Source organism: Chaetodon auriga, chromosome 1 (assembly GCF_051107435.1).
Source record: "Chaetodon auriga isolate fChaAug3 chromosome 1, fChaAug3.hap1, whole genome shotgun sequence".
Taxonomy (NCBI): domain Eukaryota; kingdom Metazoa; phylum Chordata; class Actinopteri; order Chaetodontiformes; family Chaetodontidae; genus Chaetodon; species Chaetodon auriga.
In genome coordinates, this window is record NC_135074.1 from 17,131,431 (window position 1) to 17,152,582 (window position 21,152).

General features: G+C 41.4%; 2 protein-coding genes across 3 annotated transcripts; both read left to right on the forward strand.

Annotated features, from left to right (window-relative positions):
- Positions 1 to 1,073: 1,073 nt before the first annotated feature.
- On the forward strand, positions 1,074 to 14,763 carry dusp22a (dual specificity phosphatase 22a). The gene is made up of 7 exons (XM_076727017.1): positions 1,074 to 1,369; positions 3,908 to 3,941; positions 4,659 to 4,741; positions 5,204 to 5,253; positions 9,785 to 9,859; positions 10,126 to 10,297; positions 13,063 to 14,763. The coding sequence occupies exons 1-7, from the start codon at positions 1,349 to 1,351 to the stop codon at positions 13,246 to 13,248; spliced, it is 621 nt and encodes a 206-aa protein (XP_076583132.1). The 5' UTR covers positions 1,074 to 1,348; the 3' UTR covers positions 13,249 to 14,763.
- A 1,448-nt stretch (positions 14,764 to 16,211) lies between these two features.
- On the forward strand, positions 16,212 to 20,093 carry irf8 (interferon regulatory factor 8). 2 transcript variants are annotated; one of them, XM_076727030.1, is made up of 9 exons: positions 16,212 to 16,314; positions 16,483 to 16,653; positions 16,956 to 17,139; positions 17,379 to 17,479; positions 17,694 to 17,751; positions 18,187 to 18,234; positions 18,363 to 18,755; positions 18,920 to 19,035; positions 19,191 to 20,093. In XM_076727030.1, exons 2-9 carry the CDS (start codon positions 16,483 to 16,485, stop codon positions 19,386 to 19,388), a joined length of 1,269 nt encoding a protein of 422 aa, XP_076583145.1. In that variant the 5' UTR covers positions 16,212 to 16,314; the 3' UTR covers positions 19,389 to 20,093. The 2 variants fall into 2 exon arrangements, with proteins under 2 accessions (XP_076583145.1, XP_076583153.1); XM_076727038.1 differs by lacking the exon at positions 16,212 to 16,314 and having other exon boundaries at positions 16,457 to 16,653.
- The last annotated feature ends 1,059 nt before the right edge of the window (positions 20,094 to 21,152 follow it).

The window sequence follows — 21,152 nt, forward strand, 5'->3', positions numbered from 1 at the left end:
AACCATCAGCTGATCTGTCAATTGACAGATTTTATAGGCAACTATTTTGATACGTTGACACATATTTTGACAATGTTATGATTCTAGCTTCACAAAAGTTGAGATTTGCTTTTCCTTCTAATTATTTTAATTGCTATTTTAAATAATGTTTAGGTTTGGACTATTGGTTGGACAAAACAAGCATTGTGAAGTTGTCACTTTGGGCTCTGGGTAATTGTGACAACATTTCTAAATGCTTTTTACCAACAGTCAATTCATGACTGATTCATTAATCATTAATCATCTGATTAATCCATAATTAAAAAAAATGTCATTAGTTGCTGTCCTATGTAAAATAGTTCAAAATTATCTAGTACTTTAAGTACATTTTCCTGATTATGCTTTCATACTGAAGTATCATTTTCAAGATGTGTACTTGCAACAGTATTTTTACAGTGTGGTATTAGTACTTCAGTAAAGGATCTGAAAACCTCCTGCACCACTGTGTACACTACCTTATAGGACAAGGAGAAACAATGTTATTTACTCAGGGCAGTGAAAAGATATAACTGAATAATTTGTATTATTTACAGTTAGGACTAAAATTGTCCTTAAAGATGCTACATGATTTTAAGTAGGATAGGGCTTTTTTTGTTATATTACCATTATAATGGAAAGCACAATAGCCAGTTTTGTCATAACATCATACCTGCTCAATTTGATTCCATTAATGCAGGAAATGATTTATATAATCATAGTTATATTTGTGCTACAGTCTCAGTCCCTGACACTATGTCTGTGGTCTAAGTGTCTAAACATTTCAATCATTCCCCTGAAGGTGAAAAGTACGTCTGAATGACGGCAACGTGCTGTGACGTCACTTGCCGGATTCTCTTTTTTTTTTTTTTGCCACCCATCCACCGTGACCATCCGCCCCTACTCTGCTTCTGATTGGCTCTGACCCTGACATTTTTTCTCATCCTAACCATCTAACCAATCACCTGACTCTACTCTAAACCAAGCAGCGAACATCAGCCAATCAGAGGCAGAGTTGGGAGGGTCTTCGCCGAATGGAAGAAAAAAATGCTCACGTCAAAACAATCCGGAAGATGATACGGCATGACGGAACTACTGTTGTAGCTGGGACGCAGTCAGGGCTGAATTACTAACATTATTGTTTTAGACATGGTAGCGCATCTTAATAATGTTGAATAGAAGAGAAACATAACGACTCAAGCGAAGGCGGTTGTATGAGTTGGTAGTCCGTCAGTCCAGCCTCGCGTTTTGGATTCAAAGTCCATGTTAACGCATCGCAGCAGCTCTAGATATTAAAGTCTCTTAGCTCATCGCAGACTGGTTCAAAGTCATCATGGGCAATGGAATGAATAAGGTAGCGTTTGATTTTGCTTAATGTCCAGTGTTATGATGTCATCTGTGGCTGTTTTGTGTTAGAGCTCACTAAGTGTGAGTTAGCTGGTTGTCTCGTGCAGCTCCAGCTGAACGTTAGTCACGTCACGTTTTGCTCTGTTTCACACTGATATGATCGACAATGTAAATAAACCAGAGACTACGCATTGGACGTAGAGTGCAGGAGCTTAAAGTGCAGCAGATAGTTCACTCCTTCTGCGTTTCAAGAATATGTAAACAGCTACTTAGGCTGCCTCTGGGTTGAGATCGATGACATTTAAAAGCATCTGTTTGTTTGAATAGGTCGCCCCGACTGATGTCACATGGTCAGGAATCACAATGATATGGATTTACATTTGTATATACATTTGTTATCAATTCTTCCAGTGCTGGTGTGGAAGATGAAAATAACTATACTGCACACGGCAGGTTGATACAATGGTTTGGGAAACTGATCCAGAACAGGAAGGCTTGGCTTTACTCTCCTGAGACACTCTGCTTCCATGCTCAAGTTTCCAGAAGCTGGGCACTGACTCTACGCCAGGCCTGCGATGCTTGACCCTGACATCTGACCTTTTGATTATGGAACGATGCAGTTTTGCTCTGAGGATCAAACCGATAGATTACATTATTACTACATTGTTCATATAACCCAGCTTCAAAAAAATATAAAATGTAACATACAAGATGTTGAAACCTGCAGTGCGGAGCTTTTGTCTCCCCCTTCTGGAAGCCAGAGGAACTAGGCTTACACTGTCCACATGCTTCTGTACTTTAAGGCTCTGCCATTCTTCCTGCTGTGGCCTAGTCTATAGCTGTGGTTGTTCTCCTCCTTCAGCTCTGGCAAACCAGTCATTGCTGGTTGATGTAAAATGCACCACTGCCGATGCGTCCGTGTGGGCAGACGAAGACATAAAATCTCTGGTATACTGTGAAACACAGAGTGACTTAAATGGCGATGATAGGCTTAATCAGCATTGTGTGAACTTGTTTGGGAAGGGCTTGAATCCCACACAGAATCAGAGTCCCACACAGTAGGTTTCATGTTCAAACTGATAAACTTTATTGTTTCTGGCCAGTCTAATGTCTGCACCCTTTGATTACAAAGCCACACTGCTGTAACATGCAGAATGTGGCTTGGTAATGTCTCCCTGGAATAAGCAGGGACATCCCTAGAAAAGATGTTGTCTGGATGGCAACACAAGTTGCTTCAAAACCTGTTTGTACCATTCAGCATTAATGGTGCATTCACGGATGTGCAGGTTACCCATGCCCTGGGCATTAACACACACTCATACCATCATAGATGCTGGCTTTTGAACTTGGCACTGGTAACACTCTGGGTGGTCCTTTTACTCTTTAGCCCCATGGACATGACACCCATGATTTCCAAAAACAGTTTGAAGTGTGGACTCATCAGACCACAGCACATTTTTCAGCTTCACATCAGTCCATTTCAGATGAGCTCAGGCTCAGAGGAGTCACCAGCATTTCTGCATGTTGTTGTTATTTGGTTTTTGCTTTGCATGGTAGAATCTTAACTTCAATTCCGCAACTTTCCAAGTCTTTCGTTGTTCCTGACCAAACTTCTTTGAAAGGTGTTGCTAGCATCAAATTCAGAATGAGTGTATATTTATAGGAACAAATCAGTTTAGCAGTTTCAATGTTGAATATCTTGTTCTTGTTCTGTATTTATTTAAGTTTCACACAGCATCACAACTTTTTTGGCATTGGGGTTGTATGAAGTAAAGTAGACCCTGCAGTTAGTTCTGTAATGTTCCCCAAGATTGAGCACAAGACAAGTATCAGGAGTATTTATTTTCCAGCATTTCTGCATGTTGTTGTTAGTTGGTTTTTGCTCTGCACGGTAGAATTTTAACTTGAATTTGCAGATGCAGTGATGAACTTTGTGTACCGGCAATGGTTTTCCAAAGTTTTCTGGAGCCTATATAGTAATATGCTTTATACAGTCATGTCATTCCACCGCTGCCTGAGGGATCGAAGGTCATAGCCAAAGTTGGTTTTCAGCCTGTCAATAGAGAGTGAAAACACAGTTTAACAACGTATGTTGAGCAAAATGTCTCTTTGAATCCTGACTCACTAAAGTAAGACCACTAAATTTGTGTTTTGCTTTAGTCTGCATAAGCAGATAAATTGGTCATCTGTAATTCCATTCTTAATTGCCACATCAATGTGCAGCTGTGTTAGTCATACATTTTATTAGTTTGAACCCAGCATGTAATTATCTTCAGACAACCGCTACTTCATGGTACTAGTAGTTGTATGGCAACACTCAGTGGTTGCTCGCCACTCATCACTTGGTCCTGATAATCACGCATCGTTGCTTCAGGCCTTGTATGGCTGTAGGGAATGTTTCCTTTGCTGGTACTTCTTAAGCCCTAAGCTTTAAATCCAATCTGGCTCCACTGAGACATTTGCTCCTTTCAAGTGAAGTTTTTGAAGCCGGATGGTAATGAATGTCTAACCTGAATGCAACATGTCTGTAAATGCTGCTTCACAGGTTGTCGATGGGCTCTACCTTGGGAACATAAGAGGTGAGACAAACACGGTGTAACTTTGATTTGATGTTTGTAAATTTGATACATGCAGTGGAGCTGGGTCGGTCCAGGCTTTCAGCACCAAAGGCAGAAGTCTGCCATTATTGGCTATCAATGCATATAGGAAGGAGGGATTGATAACTTTTTATCATTAGTATTCTTAAATATGATGCTTTATTTTATTGGTATTTTCATGCAACATATAGTACTCCAAATAATCTAGACAGAAAACTTGCATATTGTGAATGGTTTTCAGTGAAAGTGCTCTGCCTCATACAGTTTAACATAAGATTTTAACTGTCAAACATCAGATTTTGTAGCTGAAAGTTGTAGTTCTGTCAAACATAGTTTTCTGAGTAAAAAGATGTTAATGTCTTGTTGACAAAATATAATTCAGAAGGTAAAAAGTGCTGCTTTGCACAAAGTAAGAGTTGGCAATTGTTATGTCACTCCCTGGCCTGGAACAACCCCTTCCCAGTTAATGTGGCATTTACAGCGTTCTAACTTTAGCTGTTGATGCCGGCACATGATGGCACAAGAATATTGGCTAAAATTAGTTCAAGTGACATGAGCACATTACCCCAGGCCTGTGTTGCAGGACAGTAAACAGCTCACAGCCCTGCAGCAGCTCACAATGTAACAGATCAGAGATTTTGGTGTGAAATCTACTGACAAGACTCACAAGATCTGTTCCTCTCTTTCTCTTTGTCCCAGATGCAGAAAATAAAGAAAGTCTGTCTAAGAATGGCATCACCCACATCCTGTCTGTGTACAACAATGCTAAGCCTGTGTTTGAGGTTAGTGGAAAATCCATGTCAGCTGGGTCAAAATATTTGTACTTCCTGTGGAAATTTTACCTGGGAAGTTTGGGTATGATTGTACATGTGATAATGTGATGTGTCCCGTCAGCCAGCTGGGGGTAGTGATGAGTTGTGTTTGGAGCGAGAGAGTTTTGTGCCTGAGTTGGACAGTTTACATGCAGGGTGGCGCATGTGTGTGTGTTTAAGGACAGGAGCTAATATCAGACAGCATGTGAAGCTTCTTTAGCTGCTGAAATTTGATGCAACTCCCAGGCAAAAGTGTGAGATATTGAATTTAGGGACAGTAATGTGTATTACGATTTCATATGATCATTTCAGTCATTAATGTAAATATAGTTGAAGGTTCACAGGTAAAATACAGATATGGCACGCATGGCCTGCAGTATGTTTTTGAATTTTGTTTCAGTTGTCATACAATTTGTCACATATGTTTTACAGGACATGACATACCTTTGCATTCATGCAGCTGATGCTTCCAGCCAGAACCTGTGAGTAAACACACACGCACACACACGCACACACACACTCAGACACAGACAGTAAGAAATGCTGGTGTCTGTACCTCAGATTTGAAATGTCCATGTCCATGTAAATTTGTCAAGCACAGATGAGTCATACAGTATTATTTCGACACTATTACTGACCAGATTGTGCTCCCAGGGTGTGACGGCCCAACGCAAACCATTTTGAATTACATGATTCCCGTTTTAGACATTTATTACTGACAATGGCGTATTTAATTTATACAGTTGAGTGCCTAAATGTAGGCAGCGCAGTAAAGGACAAAGTGACCTTTAGTTCCTAGTTTATTTAAATAGCGTCAGTTACATTCATCTCATGACTTGTAGATATACAACCGCATTTCCAAAAAGGTTGGGACGCTGTGTAAAATGTAAATTAAAACAGAATGCACATTGCAATTTTTTTTTAACAACACCCAGTGAGCACACTAATTTTTGAAGTTTTGTAAGTGAAATTCTTGCCTGATATACAACTTCAGTTGCTCAACAGTCCCGGGTCTCCATTGTCGTAATGCACCACACACTTTCAGTGGGAGACAGGTCTGGACTGCAGGCAGGCCAGTCTAATGTCTGCACCCTGTGACTACAAAGCCACACTGCTGTAACATGCAGAATGTGGCTTGGTATTGTTTCACTGGAATAAGCAGGGACATCCCTAGAAAAGATGTTGTCTACATGGCAACATATGTTGTGTCAACATTCAGCATTAATGGTGCCTTCACTGATGTGCAGTTTACCCATGCCATGGGTACTAACACACACTCATCATGATGCTGGTTTTTGAACTTGGCACTGGTAACACTCTGGGTGGTCCTTTTACTCTTTAGCCCCAAGGACACGATATCCATGATTTCCAAAAACTATTTGAAATGTGGACTCATCAGACCACAGCGCACTTTTCAGCTTCACATCAGTCCATCTCAGATGAGCTCAGGCTCAGAGGAGTCACCAGCATTTCTACATGTTGTTGTTATTTGGTTTTTGCTTTGCATGGTAGAATCTTAACTTCAATTCCGCAACTTTCCAAGTCTTTCGTTGTTCCTGACCAAACTTCTTTGAAAGGTGTTGCTGGCATCAAATTCAGAATGAGTGTATATTTATAGGAACAAATCAGTTTAGCAGTTTCAATGTTGAATATCTTGTTCTTGTTCTGTATTTATTTAAGTTTCACACAGCATCACAACTTTTTTGGCATTGGGGTTGTATGAAGTAAAGTAGACCCTGCAGTAGGTTCTGTAATGTTCCCCAAGATTGAGCACAAGACAAGTATCAGGAGTATTTATTTTCTTTGTGTGTGTGTGTGTGTGTGTGTGTGTGTGTGTGTGTCTGTCTGTCTGTCTGTTTTTGTATGTGTTTTTGTGAGTGTGTGTGAGAGAGAGAAGGAGAGATGGAGTAAGTGTGTTCAATGTGTCATTGTTCATCAGGACTCAGACTTAGTGTTGAAAGAGGCATGAGCTGTCCCTCCACCCTTGCAGCGGTCGCTAACACGGTGCATTAGTCATCACATTTATTATTTATTTCTACGTACAGTCTTTGACCTCGTGCAACACTATCTGCAGTAATGAATCTCTGGACACTGGCTGAGAGCACAAAGCAGAGGCTTCAATCATTGCTTTCAGATTTAGCCCTGATGTAAAAGCACAGTCTCATGTCTTGCGACCCCTGCAGATGACCCACTTTGAATTCAGCACTGGAGCTGGTGAGGGATTATGTGTTGTTGCTGCACTGGTGCCTTCTACTGGTTGATCAGGGTTCCTGCACAGGAGGAAGGGGTTGCATGAATCTGCAATGCATTATGCCATCAATGTGAAGCTCCTTGTTAAGAGAAGGCTCATTGCTCTCTACACCATCCCCAGGTCAACAGTGGAGCCTGCAGTGACAAGGGGTCATACAGAGAGGGAATTAGCCACACTAAAATGTGGAGAGAGGCGAGAGAAAAGCAGGAGAAAATTCTGCTGCGGGATGAGTAATTAATTTGCTACACCACAGTAGACAGAGTCTGGATGAATGCAGGTTGATCAGTGGTCACTGGTATGAGAGGAGTTTAGGATCCTGTAGTAGTACATCTCAATTCAAAACTCTTCATTCAGAAAAATGATGATGCTTGACCTTAAGTCTAAACGTGAACACACTGAAAAAGGTTGGGAGTTTTTGTCCTGGATTGGGAGAGTTAACCGTGCTTGTTCCCAGAAATGTGAGAGTGACTTTGAGTTGGGCTGTCATTGAAGTTGTCTCTGGCGTTGCGCTACTTAAAAAGAAAGAAATACAGAGAAAGAAAAGAACTGGTTCACGTGCAAGTTAATGAGGATTGAGGTTTCATGTTTGGTTGGATGTTGCTGATTGGGTTGGGTTGGAGGTGTCTGACCTCCACTGTCGCAATCAAGTAGCCTTCCCTCAGGCAGCAGAGGAAGGAAACCTTAGTGTGACATCTGGCTGTTGGCCTCAACCACCCAAGGCTTTAATAAACCCCCTCTGTCACAATCACTGCTATGACTGACGGGAGTGGTGAGGCCAACTGACTCCCCACCATGCTCACCACCCGCTCGGGAGCCCCTTTGGCCAGGTCTGATGGCCCCTCCCATGTGTAAGGTCTACAGCAGGGATCTTTCTCACGTAGGCTCTGGCTTTTTTATTTGTGGAGCAACTGTAGCGGTTTGAAGCTGTGTGAAAAACCTTCAACTTCCTTAAAGCTCTTGGGATGGATGTCAGGAAGTCAGGTTCATTTGTACAGCTCTAAATCCCAGTGAGTGTCTCAATAGACTTCACCATGTAAAAGAGAGAAGAAGAAGAAAAAGGTAAATAAAATGGGAGCCAACCTTAGACCCTCACAAGAACAACAAAAGACCTTCACAAAATTTTAATTTGATAAAACAAAAGTTATAAATCTTGGTCAAGGCCTCAGAAACATTTCTATGACTGTCAGACATGGAGCAAGTTAAACATCAGTAACAGCTGGAATATTAAGGCCAACACAGTCACTACTGTCACGATATCATCAAGGTTACTGTAGAACTGACACCCAGTGTGGTGATGCTAACGTGCACATGCAGAACATGTTTGTACAGGGGCAGGTGTTCCCCTTTTTTGTGATCAGGCTCATTCTATAGCTTTAATGCACACTGTTCACTGACCATGAAGGTGTAAACTCATTTGCATCAAACAAAAAAAAAAAAGAGATGTGCAGTTGTGCGAGGACTCTGCATGTCCACCATGATGCACTTTGGTTATACTGCGGCATTTTTTTTTGTTTTAAAAATGATTTCTTATGTGCACCGATGTAATTATTTTAAATTTCACCATCCAAAGAGTTGCAGATGCTCTTTTTGCATTTCAAATGTACAATAGTTCAGCAGCTATTTTTTCTTTCAGTATTATTCTCTGGATTCAGCTGGTTAAAACCTCAAATCTTTGTCACAAGGTAATTTTTCTGCATATTAAACAAGACGGCCGGAAACCTCTGCGCTAGGAAGTGCTGAGGAGACATCTTTTGAAAAGGAGTTTGGATCTCAGGAAGGAGGAAAAAAGAAAAGTGGCAGTCAATCTATTTTAGCTCCAGTCTGTTATTCTGTCTGCTGTTGAGTAACCAGTATCTGCTCCTCAGGAGACACTGCTATCAGTGCCATGCACTTCTTGATTATGCAAAACACCATCAGTGTTTCCTGACACTGAACAAGTAGGATGTTTGAGGAGCAGTTAGAAGAGAAGAATCAAAAGCACAGCAGAAGACTCATTCTTCTGTGATCTTACATAATAAGCAGCTATTTTGGGTTTGAGCGCAATAGAATTGTAATTTTTTTTTTTTTTTTTAATTTGGAGGACAGAAACCTGTGAACTTGAGTTGTCCACCATAAGGCAGGAGGTTATTTTGCAGTATTTTTGTTGTACGGTTAAACGTAAGTTCACTTGATCATTTTCAAACACAGAATAAATGAATGCTGGTAACTGATGTAATTTTGCAGATAGACAAAAACGAGGACAGTCACTTCCCTTGTCTGTCCCTGCTGTCTGTGTTCTGGTCTACCACAGACTTGGTTTTAGCCGATCTGACCTTTTTGTCACATGACAAGTTGGAGTAGGTTAAAGAAAATCACTACTATTCGACATGTCCGTTACGTAGGACTGACAAAAACCATCTAAACTACCTGCCTGACTGGCTTTGCAGTGTTTCTGAGAGCTACCTGCAGTTTCTACAGTCAAAATCAGAGCAGCATCAGGATATCAGAGTTTCAGCCACCTATTTGAAACACAAGGTTCGGGCCTCGACACAGGAGTTTCACTTCAAGGTGTCCTTTCTCACATCCCTTATACCACTCTACTTTAGCAAAAGTACAGTGGTTTTCCTGATTTGATAAGCAATCATACTGTTGCTCTTGATCTGTTTCTAAAATGTGTGCTATATTTCAGGTTTGCTCAACTTTAAAAGTAATTAGAATAAGTTACATAATGACTCATTATAATATGTTATAATGTAATAAATTGTGTTGTTTTTTTCTTCCAGATTACAGCATTTTAAAGAGTGCATCAGCTTTATCCATGAATGTCGCCTGAATGGTGGATCTTGTCTCGTTCACTGGTAGGTCTAAAGCTAACCAGCTCCTTCTTGTCATCTGGGAGTGCAGCCATGTTTACTCTGCATGTAAGCTTACATCAAAGTGTGCCTCAGAGGACAGATCCACAAACAAGCCTGAGAAGAGCCAATCAGCAAGCAGTTTAAGACACATTTATCCCATAAAATACCTGAAGGTGCAGTCTGGAAGCTGTTCAGTACCCGCTCTGCTGTTTACCTGTTACCAGTTGCTTTATGACAACGACCATGCCATGTGCTTTACTTTGTGGCAGCCTTGCAGGTGTGTCCCGCAGCACTACCATGGTGGTGGCCTACCTGATGACTGTCACCCACTACAGCTGGGAGGAGTGTCTGTCTGCGGTCAAGGCTGTTCGCTCCTTTGTAGGCCCAAACTATGGCTTCCAGCAGCAGCTACAGGAGTACCAGACAACTCAAGTCTCAGAGGTAACACATGAAGGAACACACACACACTTGCACACATACAGACCAACAGACAGACAGCTCCCAGTCCTCTTTTATGATATGATTTGCAGTGATGTTGCCTGAAGTCAAAAGGGATTTTGAGTGGTAATCTTTGATGTTTTCCTGTTTATCATTTGTCCTTCAGGGGCATTTTTCAAGCTCTACGATATAGTCTGCAAATGCTCTTGTGTGTCGTGCGCTGCTGTTGGTGATTCAAGCCCACTTTGACATGCACAGGAGCTCACAGGATATGACGCATGCAACCAGCACACTGCACATGCAGTCGGTGGTTAGCCTATCAACCGTTCATTGTGGCTCTCTTGTTGTCATGGAACGTGATATGCGTGACAGTCGTTGTGGTGGACTGTCTAGTGTGATTACTCCTTGTGTAAGGTTTTTCTAATTATGTGTATATTTGTTATTCCTGTACAGGCCATTAAACAGCCAGGGTTTGTTTCACAGTAAATCATAAACTATGACTGAACTGGGATTGCTGAGATTCTCAGAAGTTAACAGCAGCCCAATGCAGCAAATAAACAAATATGCTCATTTGGTTGTTTGAAACGGCTGAAAAATATATATTCTCTGAATGTGTGACTTCTCACCTGTCTACTATGAAAATATATAAAATATATTAGCTTTGTGAGGATCGGTACAGTGAATTTCTGTCACTGATGATTGAGGAGCCTTTAAGTAACCCATGATCCTGCGCTCTCAGTGGTTCAGAGTATTTCTTTCACAGAGCAAAGTACCTACAATGCATGACAGCGCGAGTGAGGACATTTCTGTTTGCATTGGATTTTGAGCCCTTGTCTGTGTCTCTATATGAAAACATGTTCACAGCCTTTAGCTTTTTGCAGCATTTTAGGGACTTGAAGGCATCCAGTGTGTGATACCATTACAGTGGCACTGACCCAGCCATTGAGTGGAGAAGGGGAACTGCAGGGGGTTTGCTGGGATTGCATTAGCTTGGTACTGCTCATCACGTGTTTAGCTGTCAGCATCTTGCAACATAACACACGAGTGAAAAAAAAAAAAAGCTCATTGTTTGTAGATCTTGCACTGATTTCGAGGATTTAAGGGGAAATGGGATTTCTGTATTTGTGCTTTTCCCACATCTGCCTCAGATAGAAAGTGAGGAATCCTTAAGACAGCAGTGTCATTGTATCACTAATGCAGCTGTAACAACAGTGTTTACTGCCACAGCATCACAGCACCAGGGCAACGTGAAACACGCTTCGTGCCCACATCTTATAACTCTTCCACAAATTTAGTCAAAGAAAAAACCTACATATGTTGCATTCTACTTAATTAAATATTGTTTTCGATCTGTTGAAAGCTGTTTGTTCTGAAGCAGTGAGGCTATGAAGCAGAGCCTTCCCACAGTTAACTATCTGCATCAGAGCCACCTTTTGTCTTAAGTTATGACTTGAACAGAGGACCTTCATTTAATTGTCATGCCATCTCCTTTTGACTTTCATTTTCCTTTTCAGGATGACACAATGACAGTAATCAGAATGTTGTATGACACCTGAGATTAGTCTGCATATTGATTTTATCGTTGATGGTGCGATACTTTTGATTCTTCATTTTACAGCTGTGTTGATGTTATGAGTCAGTGCTGTACTGTTTTGGTTTTTGAGTTGAGGTTGAGAATACTAATTTTAGGAAGATGAATGTCTTACATTCAGAGTGACTTTCACTTCTTTGTATTTCGTAAAGAGTAAGGTATTGCACAGAAAAACTTAAATTCCTGGACATCATTTGAGAAAATTGTAATTCACTGAAAATCTTTCCCAGAAAGGAAGTGGCCGCAGCAACATGATATTTATGAATAACTACCTTTACACACTAATTATACTGCTGTAGAATCGACCTTCAAAAAGCCATCGCTGCCGTCAGCTCAGCAGCTGCAAGTGGTCTGCACACTCACTGTGACCTGAACTGTGTCCACACATAACACCATCTAAATTCCTCACCACCGTACAATAAAGAATACCCGCAGCTCACATGTCAGTTAATAGATTTTTAACATTTCAGTCACTGGTTCGAAGCTAGCCAGGTGTAGCAAGGTGTCACTTTAACTGTGACGCCATCATCAACAGACTTTCCAGCCATCCATTCAGGCTCTTTGAACATATCCCGTCATATTCTCTCATATCATGAGAGAAAGCAGGTCCTAAAGCCACTAGATTTGGGTTATGTTGATGTGTATGTATTTACATGAAAGGTCTATGAAATTCCACGATGAGAGAGTTGCACTAACTTGAAAAGTGGAGGTGTGAGAGGAGGTAAGGGGAAGTCCTGATGGTCTCAGGTGACTGTGTGAGCAGGAATGTCTGGAGCCGGTTGTTGTTGTTTCAACACAGCCTTCCTGTCCTGCCCCCTCCTCCAGTCTGTCCACCCCCCCTTCCACATACCACAAAACTGAATATGTGGATTGTTATTTCATGACATACGTTTTATATTGTGCTCTTCAATTAATTAATCAAGTTCAGCCTTTCTAAAAAAGATGAAGAATGCTGTTAATAGCCAAATCTAATGGGGTCAGGTTAATTCAAAGCTTGTGAAAGCCAAGATGTGTGACTTCATGGCAGATTACATCATTCGGCAATTAAACAGAGACAAAAAGCTACAATATTTATGCCCACAAAACTACACATATTAGACAAATTGTAAATTGGACATGACTTACTGTTGAAATGCATTTGTTGAATAAGGTTTTTAATCAGCCCTCTTGTCCCTAGTACCGAGCTTGGTTGCGGGCCAGTTTCCGTCCCAGTCCTTTTAATGACGAGGAGCAGGTGGGCGCCCTGCTGAGCCAGTACATGGAGCAACAAGAGAGCCAGAGGAGAGGAGCAGACCAGCGCTGGATAAATCAAGGTGTCTGTGCTCTGCCGTCCAACCCTGATGATCCTGAAGGCAGCAGCTGAAAGTGCAGCTCATGCCAAAGTCCTGCCCAGTGCTGTCTGTCAGTGGCAGATGTCATTACTCTGTACTCAATTCCAAATCAACCCCAAGTTGTATCCAACTTTAAGGCCTTTGTACACTATATCACAAAGCATAGAATGAAATAAAAGCCCCCTTTAAAGCGTTTCATACTTTTGTTTTGCACCCGTCCAGTCATTTCTAAGCAATGGAGGTTGATTTAGAATTGGGCTACAGACTCCTCTCCACTACCAGTACCGCCCATGCTCCTTTAAGTGAGCACAGCCACAACATGGGTGTTGGTGCTCACAGACGCCTTACTTTAAACACCTCAACACCTTAGCCATGATGAATAAAATACACTTCCATGTGGACTGGCAGTGTTCAGCTCAGTAGCCTTAAAGACGTGACTAATTAATGCAGCCTTAAAGGAACATTTTGTCTCGAGTTATGTGGATGTCTGGTGTGAACTGGTGGACCATCAAGTCCACAACCTATCAACCAATTTGATGCCAGTTATTCCAACAGGTACCAGTTTGCAGTCCCGTCCTGGATCTTAATGGTCAACACTGCAGCTGGGGACGTTGGCATCATTGGCAGGCTGACAGCATAAAGTTAGCTATTATGAACAGCATATTGAAAAGAAAGTGCCACTGCTTGAATGTCAAACGTGTAAAAGCTATTGAGACTGCATGTACCAGTAAAATGCACAATAATCAGACAATGGTCATGGTGTTCTTAGCAGATGCGTTAGCCACTTACAGATGTTACAACAACAATAAATGTATCACTGTTGCACATCACTGCCCATGAAGTAAACATTTGTTCACACCCAGCTGGACACTGTTTTTTCTTTCAAACCGTCTGCACACTATATGTACCAATGTCTGCAGCCGAGTCCAGCACCTACACTCAACAGCATAAAAGAGTGTCTAGATATCAGTGAATACTGGTGGGTCGCTGGGGAGGAAAAGCTGTGAGCACTTCGCAGGGACTCTACCCCAGCCAATGAAACTGTTCCTGAGTTATCTCTTGTCAGGCAAAAGACAGCAGCCTAACCCCTCTGTAGTCCACCATCAGCTGACATGAGATAGGCCAGGGCCAGGGTTTGTTAGGAAACTGGGTTGCTTCGCTTGGCTACAGAGTTGTAAAGAATACTGGTTCACACCATGTCTATTTCTAGACATGTAGCGAGGAGTAACATATGGAGCACACTTCAAAACTGGCAAAATGTTCTTTTAAGTAACACCTTTAAGCTACATAAAGTATGGCTGAGCAAAGCTGTAACCACACATGAAGGATCTCTGCAGTCTAAAAGCTTAAGTCTTCCTGATTTTACTGAAGCTCTGATTTACCTTTCTAGTGTGACAAAGCTGATTTTTGGTCATATCTGTTATGAAGTCATGGGTACACTTAATTGTTTTGATTGTGTATTTATGATGTGTATTTGTTTGTGTTTTATAATAAAATACCGTGATTGACAAAAATATGGAAATACTAATAAATCTGTACCATCAACACCAAGGTGTGTGTCAGTGTGTAAGTTAAGGGGAATGAGTACACACAGCACATGGGTAGTATTGTAAATACACGCCTCACCTTTTATCAGCTGCTCATCTCATGAAGAAGTTTGATAACCGCACTGACTAAACCCCAGAATAGCTTCTCTTGAATATGAGTCTGTGTTCTGGGTTTCAGGGTTTTTCTGAGCACATCACCTTGTAATGCTGCTTTACACCACAAGCCTACTTTTATACTTTTTATACTTCACACATTTCTGAATGTTTCCCACATAATGATTCCAAATCAGCCCTCGCCTGGTAGTAAAGTGACAGACTGCTGAAAGTGATCAGAAAGGTTTTCACATTTTCATGTATAGAGAAGTTGCTGTGATAAAATCTTCCAGGAAATACACTAATAATCACTTTAGGAATTAATGTCTGTGATGAGGCCAGTCAGCTTTCAGTAATTAAAACTATGACCTTGTTGGCTTTTGAATTGCAATTACCTTAAACTGAAATGTAGTTTATTTTCAGAGTTTTCCCACAGCCTACATGTGCCTGTTTTGACCTTTCATGACTGAATAGAATGACTGGATAGGCTTGGCTCTGTTTGTTTGTGGGCAGGTTCAGAGGTGATATGATATGCTCTGTCAGCATAAAGTTTGACTTCCTGTAAATTCAGGTAATACTGGAAGGAATTTTTTTTTTAGTGAAATAATTGAGTAATCAATTGATCAACTGATGTTTTCAGCTCTACACCAGCCCCAAAACAATAGGCCTGTTGCAGGAATGTTAGGACATTTTAATATGGACAGACACTGTGAGTAAAGGAGAGGTGAAAACAACAGATTCACATTGATATCCTGAAATTTAGCCCACGGGCTTCTATTAGATAACTATGAAGATGATGGATAGAAATATATTGTGTCCTTGTCATTGTTAAGTGCAGTGTGAATCCCCTTTTGACCCTAATTTGACACTACATGGAGCTCTTCTGATCATCCTCCAACTATCACATTCAACCTTATTTTGACATTTGACAAAGACACATCTCCCACAGGACTTGCTGAAGTGGAATCAACATACTTCACCGCTTAAATAGTCAGCGACTGTACCTGCACTACGTCTGCGTGAGGTTTCTCAGCACATATGAGTGGGCGTGGGTGGGACATATCACCTTGGTCTGGAGCGCAGAAATCCCCCACAGCACAAGGTAACTTGTGACTCTCCGGTTTTATTCAGCGCTCCACGTCTGCGTGTCTTTTGGCGTGGGCAGCAGCTTCACAACAATCGCTTATGTCAGGCGATTTCTTGTAAATGCCCACAGTTAGAAGAACAGCGCTTCCGGAATGGGCCGGACTACTGGGGCTTCAACGCGCTCATTGGTCAGCGGGAGGTGACGTTGTCAAATCATTCCGCTGCTTCTTCATTCATAACACGGAGCACAATAAACTTGACAGGCATGTGTCGGCGTCAAGCTGAGCCTCTTGACTAAATCTGACAGTGAGCCGTCTGTCATCATCTGAGGATATCACACAAAGGGCCGAGAGCGGAGCGGGATATCAGACCGTAAGTGCGAAGACTTCTGATTTGTATTCTGAAGAGTGAAAGTTGTTATATACCTGCTTTGATTTAAGTTCAATTATTAGAATATCACAGCCAAACTAAGTGATATTTGATCTACTTTTCTGAATTATATCCTCCTCAACAACCCATAAACAAATTTTCTCCCTCAAGATGTCAAACACGGGAGGTCGCAGACTGAAGCAGTGGCTGATGGAGCAGATCCAGAGCGGGCAGTACTCTGGGCTGCAATGGGAGGATGAAAGCCGCACTTTGTTCCGAATTCCATGGAAACACGCTGGGAAACAGGATTACAACCAAGAAGTAGACGCATCCATTTTTAAGGTTAGACAGCGATGTCGAGTCGCCCCACTGAATGGAGTTATGGTTTTACGCAGCGCTGCGCGTAAAGTAAATACTGTAAAACTAGAACCAATAAAGCCTCAAAGTTAGTAAAATTAATTTTTTTTTCTTTTTCTTTTCTTTTCTTTTCTTTTCTTTCTTTCTTTCTTTCTTTCTTTCTTTCTTTCTTTCTTTCTTTCTTTCGAAGACTTTAAAAAATAAAGGATCAGTTTCATGTTTCTTCTCGAAGAGTCCAACTTTCATCTGATACAATACCATCTTTAATGTTTTTTTCCCCTCCACAGGCCTGGGCTGTGTTTAAAGGCAAGTTTAAAGAGGGGGACAAGGCTGAGCCTGCAACATGGAAGACCAGACTCCGCTGCGCCCTGAATAAAAGCCCTGATTTTGAGGAGGTGACTGAAAGGTCACAGCTGGACATCTCTGAACCATATAAAGTCTACCGCATTGTACCGGAGGGAGAGCAGAAGAGTGAGTTTGTGTTATTGTGGCTTATTTGTTAATTTCCAGTTAAAGTGCAAAATATGTGTATTGTCCCATTGTTGGCAAAACCTTGAACAATTGAGATCCTGAAAGCCAGCAATGATGACCCATTGTAGATATCTGAATTGTTTGTGCAACAATTATGAGTCATGAAAAGACAGTTTTGCTGGAAACCAATAAGTTTGTCCCATGAACAGAGCCATAATGTCTTCTTCTTCCACCCACAGACAGCAAAAGCTCAGTGATGGCCATGGCAGCTACCACCAGTTCTGGTGATATCACTGACATGGACTGCAGCCCTGCAGAACTAGATGAGCTCATTAAAGAGGTGAGACTGATTAAGACATATTTCTTACCTCTCTCTCTCCCCCGTCACACCTTTTTGTAGATGTGCTTTGCTGCCACTCATCTTCTGTGTCAATTTTTTCCAATGACCACACTCTGCTGTCTCCTCTGACACACTCCCACTTGATCTTCGTGAGTGTGAAGTGTACAAAGGCGCTTTGTTGACAGCAGCTTATTACATTGTTGTCTTTTCACAGGAGGAAAGCTGTAGCATCCAGGCCAGTCCAGAGTACTGGTCCCAGGGCAGCATCAATGGTAAGCTGACCTTTTCTACACAGTTTACAATACAACACGTACCTCCTGTGATTAAATTAAGCAGGTCACAGTTCAGTCAGTGTTGTGGTTGCAAGTCTGTCCAGGCATATCTCGGCCTTTTGTCTCATCTCTCAAGTAAGACTGTGAGATATGAGCTTTAGTGTCTTTGAATATAACCACAGTGGAAAGCTCGACGGCATGTCCCTGCATTTGCGGCTGCTAAATGGAGGTTATTTGCTTGTCTGTTGAATTCTGCAATGGAAGAATTGACTAACATCCTGTTGAACTTTGCTGACTAAGTTGATTATTCCTTTTTGAGTTCGTGCTAGAGAAATGGTATTTCTGATGATGCAGCAAAATAATGACATGACGCTGTGGTCACGTCCAGTTTCTTATAAAGGGCCTTAACTCATTTCTTCCTCCTGTAATTCACAGCTTTCCCACTGCATCAGGACCCGTTGCCATCAGGCACTCTCAGTTCAGGTATTCATTTATGATTTTCATAAATGTGCCACGTCACACCTGTAGTTATAAACAGTAATATGCAGGGTATACGCATTGGGTGAAATTCATACTTCTTTGCAAAGCTTACGAAGTGTTCTCCTCTCCAGCCTTCTCCCAAATGCTGATTACTTTCTACTATGGAGGAAAGCTGATCAACAGCACATTGGTTAATCATTCGGAAGGCTGCCGAATCTCCCCACAACCGCAACTTGGCCGTGGTGCCCTATACAGTTCAGACAGCATGCAGAGTGTTCATTTCCCCCCGGCTGAGGTCATTGAGTACGACCGCCTGCGCCATGTCACGCGCAAGCTCCTGGGCCACCTGGAGAGAGGTGTACTGGTCCGTGCCAACCAAGAGGGCATCTTCATCAAAAGGTTGTGCCAGAGCCGTGTCTTCTGGAGCGGGCTGGGAGAAGTGGGCTCACAATACAGCCCCATGCCATGTAAACTTGCGAGGGATGCTGTAGTCAAGATTTTTGACACAGGAAGGTTTCTTCAAGGTGAGTCCCCGTGTTTATTTAGTTACCTGAAAGTGCAGCAGAGTTCAAATCAATGCAAAACACATAGATTTCCTATCAGTGCTTAAAGCAAGCCACATCATAAAGGAGGATCGATAGCTTAGATTATTGTCTAAACATCTTTTCACTTTCTTTGCATGTTTCAGCCCTACAGCTGTACCAGGAGGGTCAGTTCCCTGCTCCTGATCCCACAGTCACTCTGTGTTTTGGAGAGGAGCTCCACGATCTCAGCAATGCCAAGGCCAAACTGATCATTGTGCAGGTAAGACCACTCAACGTGTGTCACACTCCCACTGATTGATAGAATTTCTTTTAAAACTGGGAATTGGACTCTTGGCTACAGAAAAATACTCCTCACTACAAATCCTGTGTGTTGACAATAAGAAGACATCTTTGTGTCTCCTCTCCCTTTGGCAGATCACTGTGGTGAATTGCCAGCACCTGCTGGAGGCAGTGAACATGCGGCGTTCCCAGGCCTACTGCAACAACCCAAACCTGGAGATGTCTGATAATGCGGCCACTGATCAGATGGCTCGCATCTACCAGGACTTGTGCAGCTACAGTGGCCCCCAGAGGCCAGCCTGCTACAGGGACAACATGCCCATTACTGCCTGAACTAACAGTGAGCAGTGACACACCTGCCAGGAGCTTCTCAGTGTGCAACAGACTGAATGTACAACATATTAGGGACAGTATTACAATTTGTTTTGGCTGTTTAAATTGAACTTTTAAGCAGCAGCTCATTATTAGGATGTCCCTAATATTTTGTATATCAGTACTCTTCCTATTTGTATACATTCAGCGCCAACTCTGTGTCTAACCTCTGCTTTGTTATTACAAGAGAGTGTTATCATCCAGCTGCATGTCATTTTCATATTACACACAACTCATGTGTTGCAAAGCCTTAAGAACAATTTCATTCTGGCATCCTCCTTAACATGTCTTTCTTATACATATATATCTTTAAAGACTCTCACTCAAAGCCCCATTGCAGTATTTGATATATGAAAGCAACTTAGTTCTCAAAACTGAATTGTAGTTTGACAGACGTCATAGTTTGTGTTGTTTTTGCTTTTGAGTTGCTTCCCTATGTCGTGACCGTTTTGGACAAACAGACCAAATAGATATTTTGTTAGATAAGTTTTTTTCTTTTTTAAAGTAAATGATTTTTTTTTTTTTTGAGGAGTTGGTATAAATTGCATGTAATCATAGATGCAATGTGGCATTACATTCCAGATAGGTTTTACTATCAGACTGTTTTACTTTATTTCATGACTTTTATAAACTGCATTTCTAGTAAAATCTTTTATACAGAACTACACATGTGCTTGTCGTCATATAATCACATTGTTGTTTTATTTAATGTTGATTGTTGAATTATTTCAAGAATGACCAACACAAATTTGTATGGTGACTGCTAAACTGGGCTGATGGGCACAGCTTAGACTGGGTCCATGTTTTTACTCATGAATCACGAGCTACACATCACTTAAACTGCTCTCAACAGTTTTCCAAAGCATACCATGGAATTTTAGATTTTTGACTATCATTGGCATTTCATTCGTTAAATTTATCTGAACAGTCTTAAAATCAGTGTGCAGAACTGTCAACTTGGCTCTGCCCTTACAAGTAATGACACAAGGATAACATACAGTCACAACAAGAAAAGTACACATGATGTTTGTGGTGGATTACCTACCTCATACCAGTCTCAACAACTCAATTATAAAACCTTGAAACAAATACAAACTGTTGGTCCATGACAGGTGGGAGGAAAATTTAAAAACAAATAATTCTTCACACTGTATGCAGCATATTTTCTGCCTACTTGTTTCAATGCTTCAGTGACTTTAAATCATGCTTGATGGATAAAACATTCGAAGCTACAATAATGTTTTCATGCCTGCACCTTACCCTAAATAGAAACTTCCATTTGCCTTGTGCATAATTTCCTCCACATTTCCCCACACTTTGGTCCAATTCATTAAGAATGTTGATATTTAGGATTAGAATTAGAAAAACAACTCTGGTGGTCTGAACAATGCTTGGCTGCACAAAATTCAAATGTCTGTGGGGTTGAAGATGTTAAAGCAAATTTCACGTGCATCTGCAATTTCTGCGGACATAGAACCTAACCCTAACCCGTGAAAATATGAACTTAAATGCCATATTGTCTGGCACAATGAAGAAGGAGCAAAGATTTAGTTTCTAAATTGTCTTTTTCTCAACTCGGGAAAATCTTCATTTGGCACTTAGTTCTTTTGTCTCTTCAGATTACAACACCAAATTACTTTAGAGGGAACACTTACACTACTAAGACTCCCATTTACTATAAACACACTGATTGTTACTGAGGAATGATGAAACTAAAACACTGTA

What these genes read in the sequence shown, in the direction of transcription:
- dusp22a (XM_076727017.1), top strand. Translation starts at nt 1,349, where the DNA reads ATGGGCAATGGAATGAATAAG. An exon ending in ATGCTAAGCCTGTGTTTGAG is followed by an intron (nt 4,742 to 5,203) that starts GTTAGTGGAAAA and finishes TATGTTTTACAG; the next exon opens with GACATGACATACCTTTGCAT. An exon ending in GATGCTTCCAGCCAGAACCT is followed by an intron (nt 5,254 to 9,784) that starts GTGAGTAAACAC and finishes TTTTTCTTCCAG; the next exon opens with ATTACAGCATTTTAAAGAGT.
- irf8 (XM_076727030.1), top strand. Translation starts at nt 16,483, where the DNA reads ATGTCAAACACGGGAGGTCGCAGACTGAAGCAGTGGCTGATGGAGCAG. An exon ending in ACCGGAGGGAGAGCAGAAGA is followed by an intron (nt 17,140 to 17,378) that starts GTGAGTTTGTGT and finishes TTCCACCCACAG; the next exon opens with ACAGCAAAAGCTCAGTGATG. An exon ending in TAGATGAGCTCATTAAAGAG is followed by an intron (nt 17,480 to 17,693) that starts GTGAGACTGATT and finishes GTCTTTTCACAG; the next exon opens with GAGGAAAGCTGTAGCATCCA.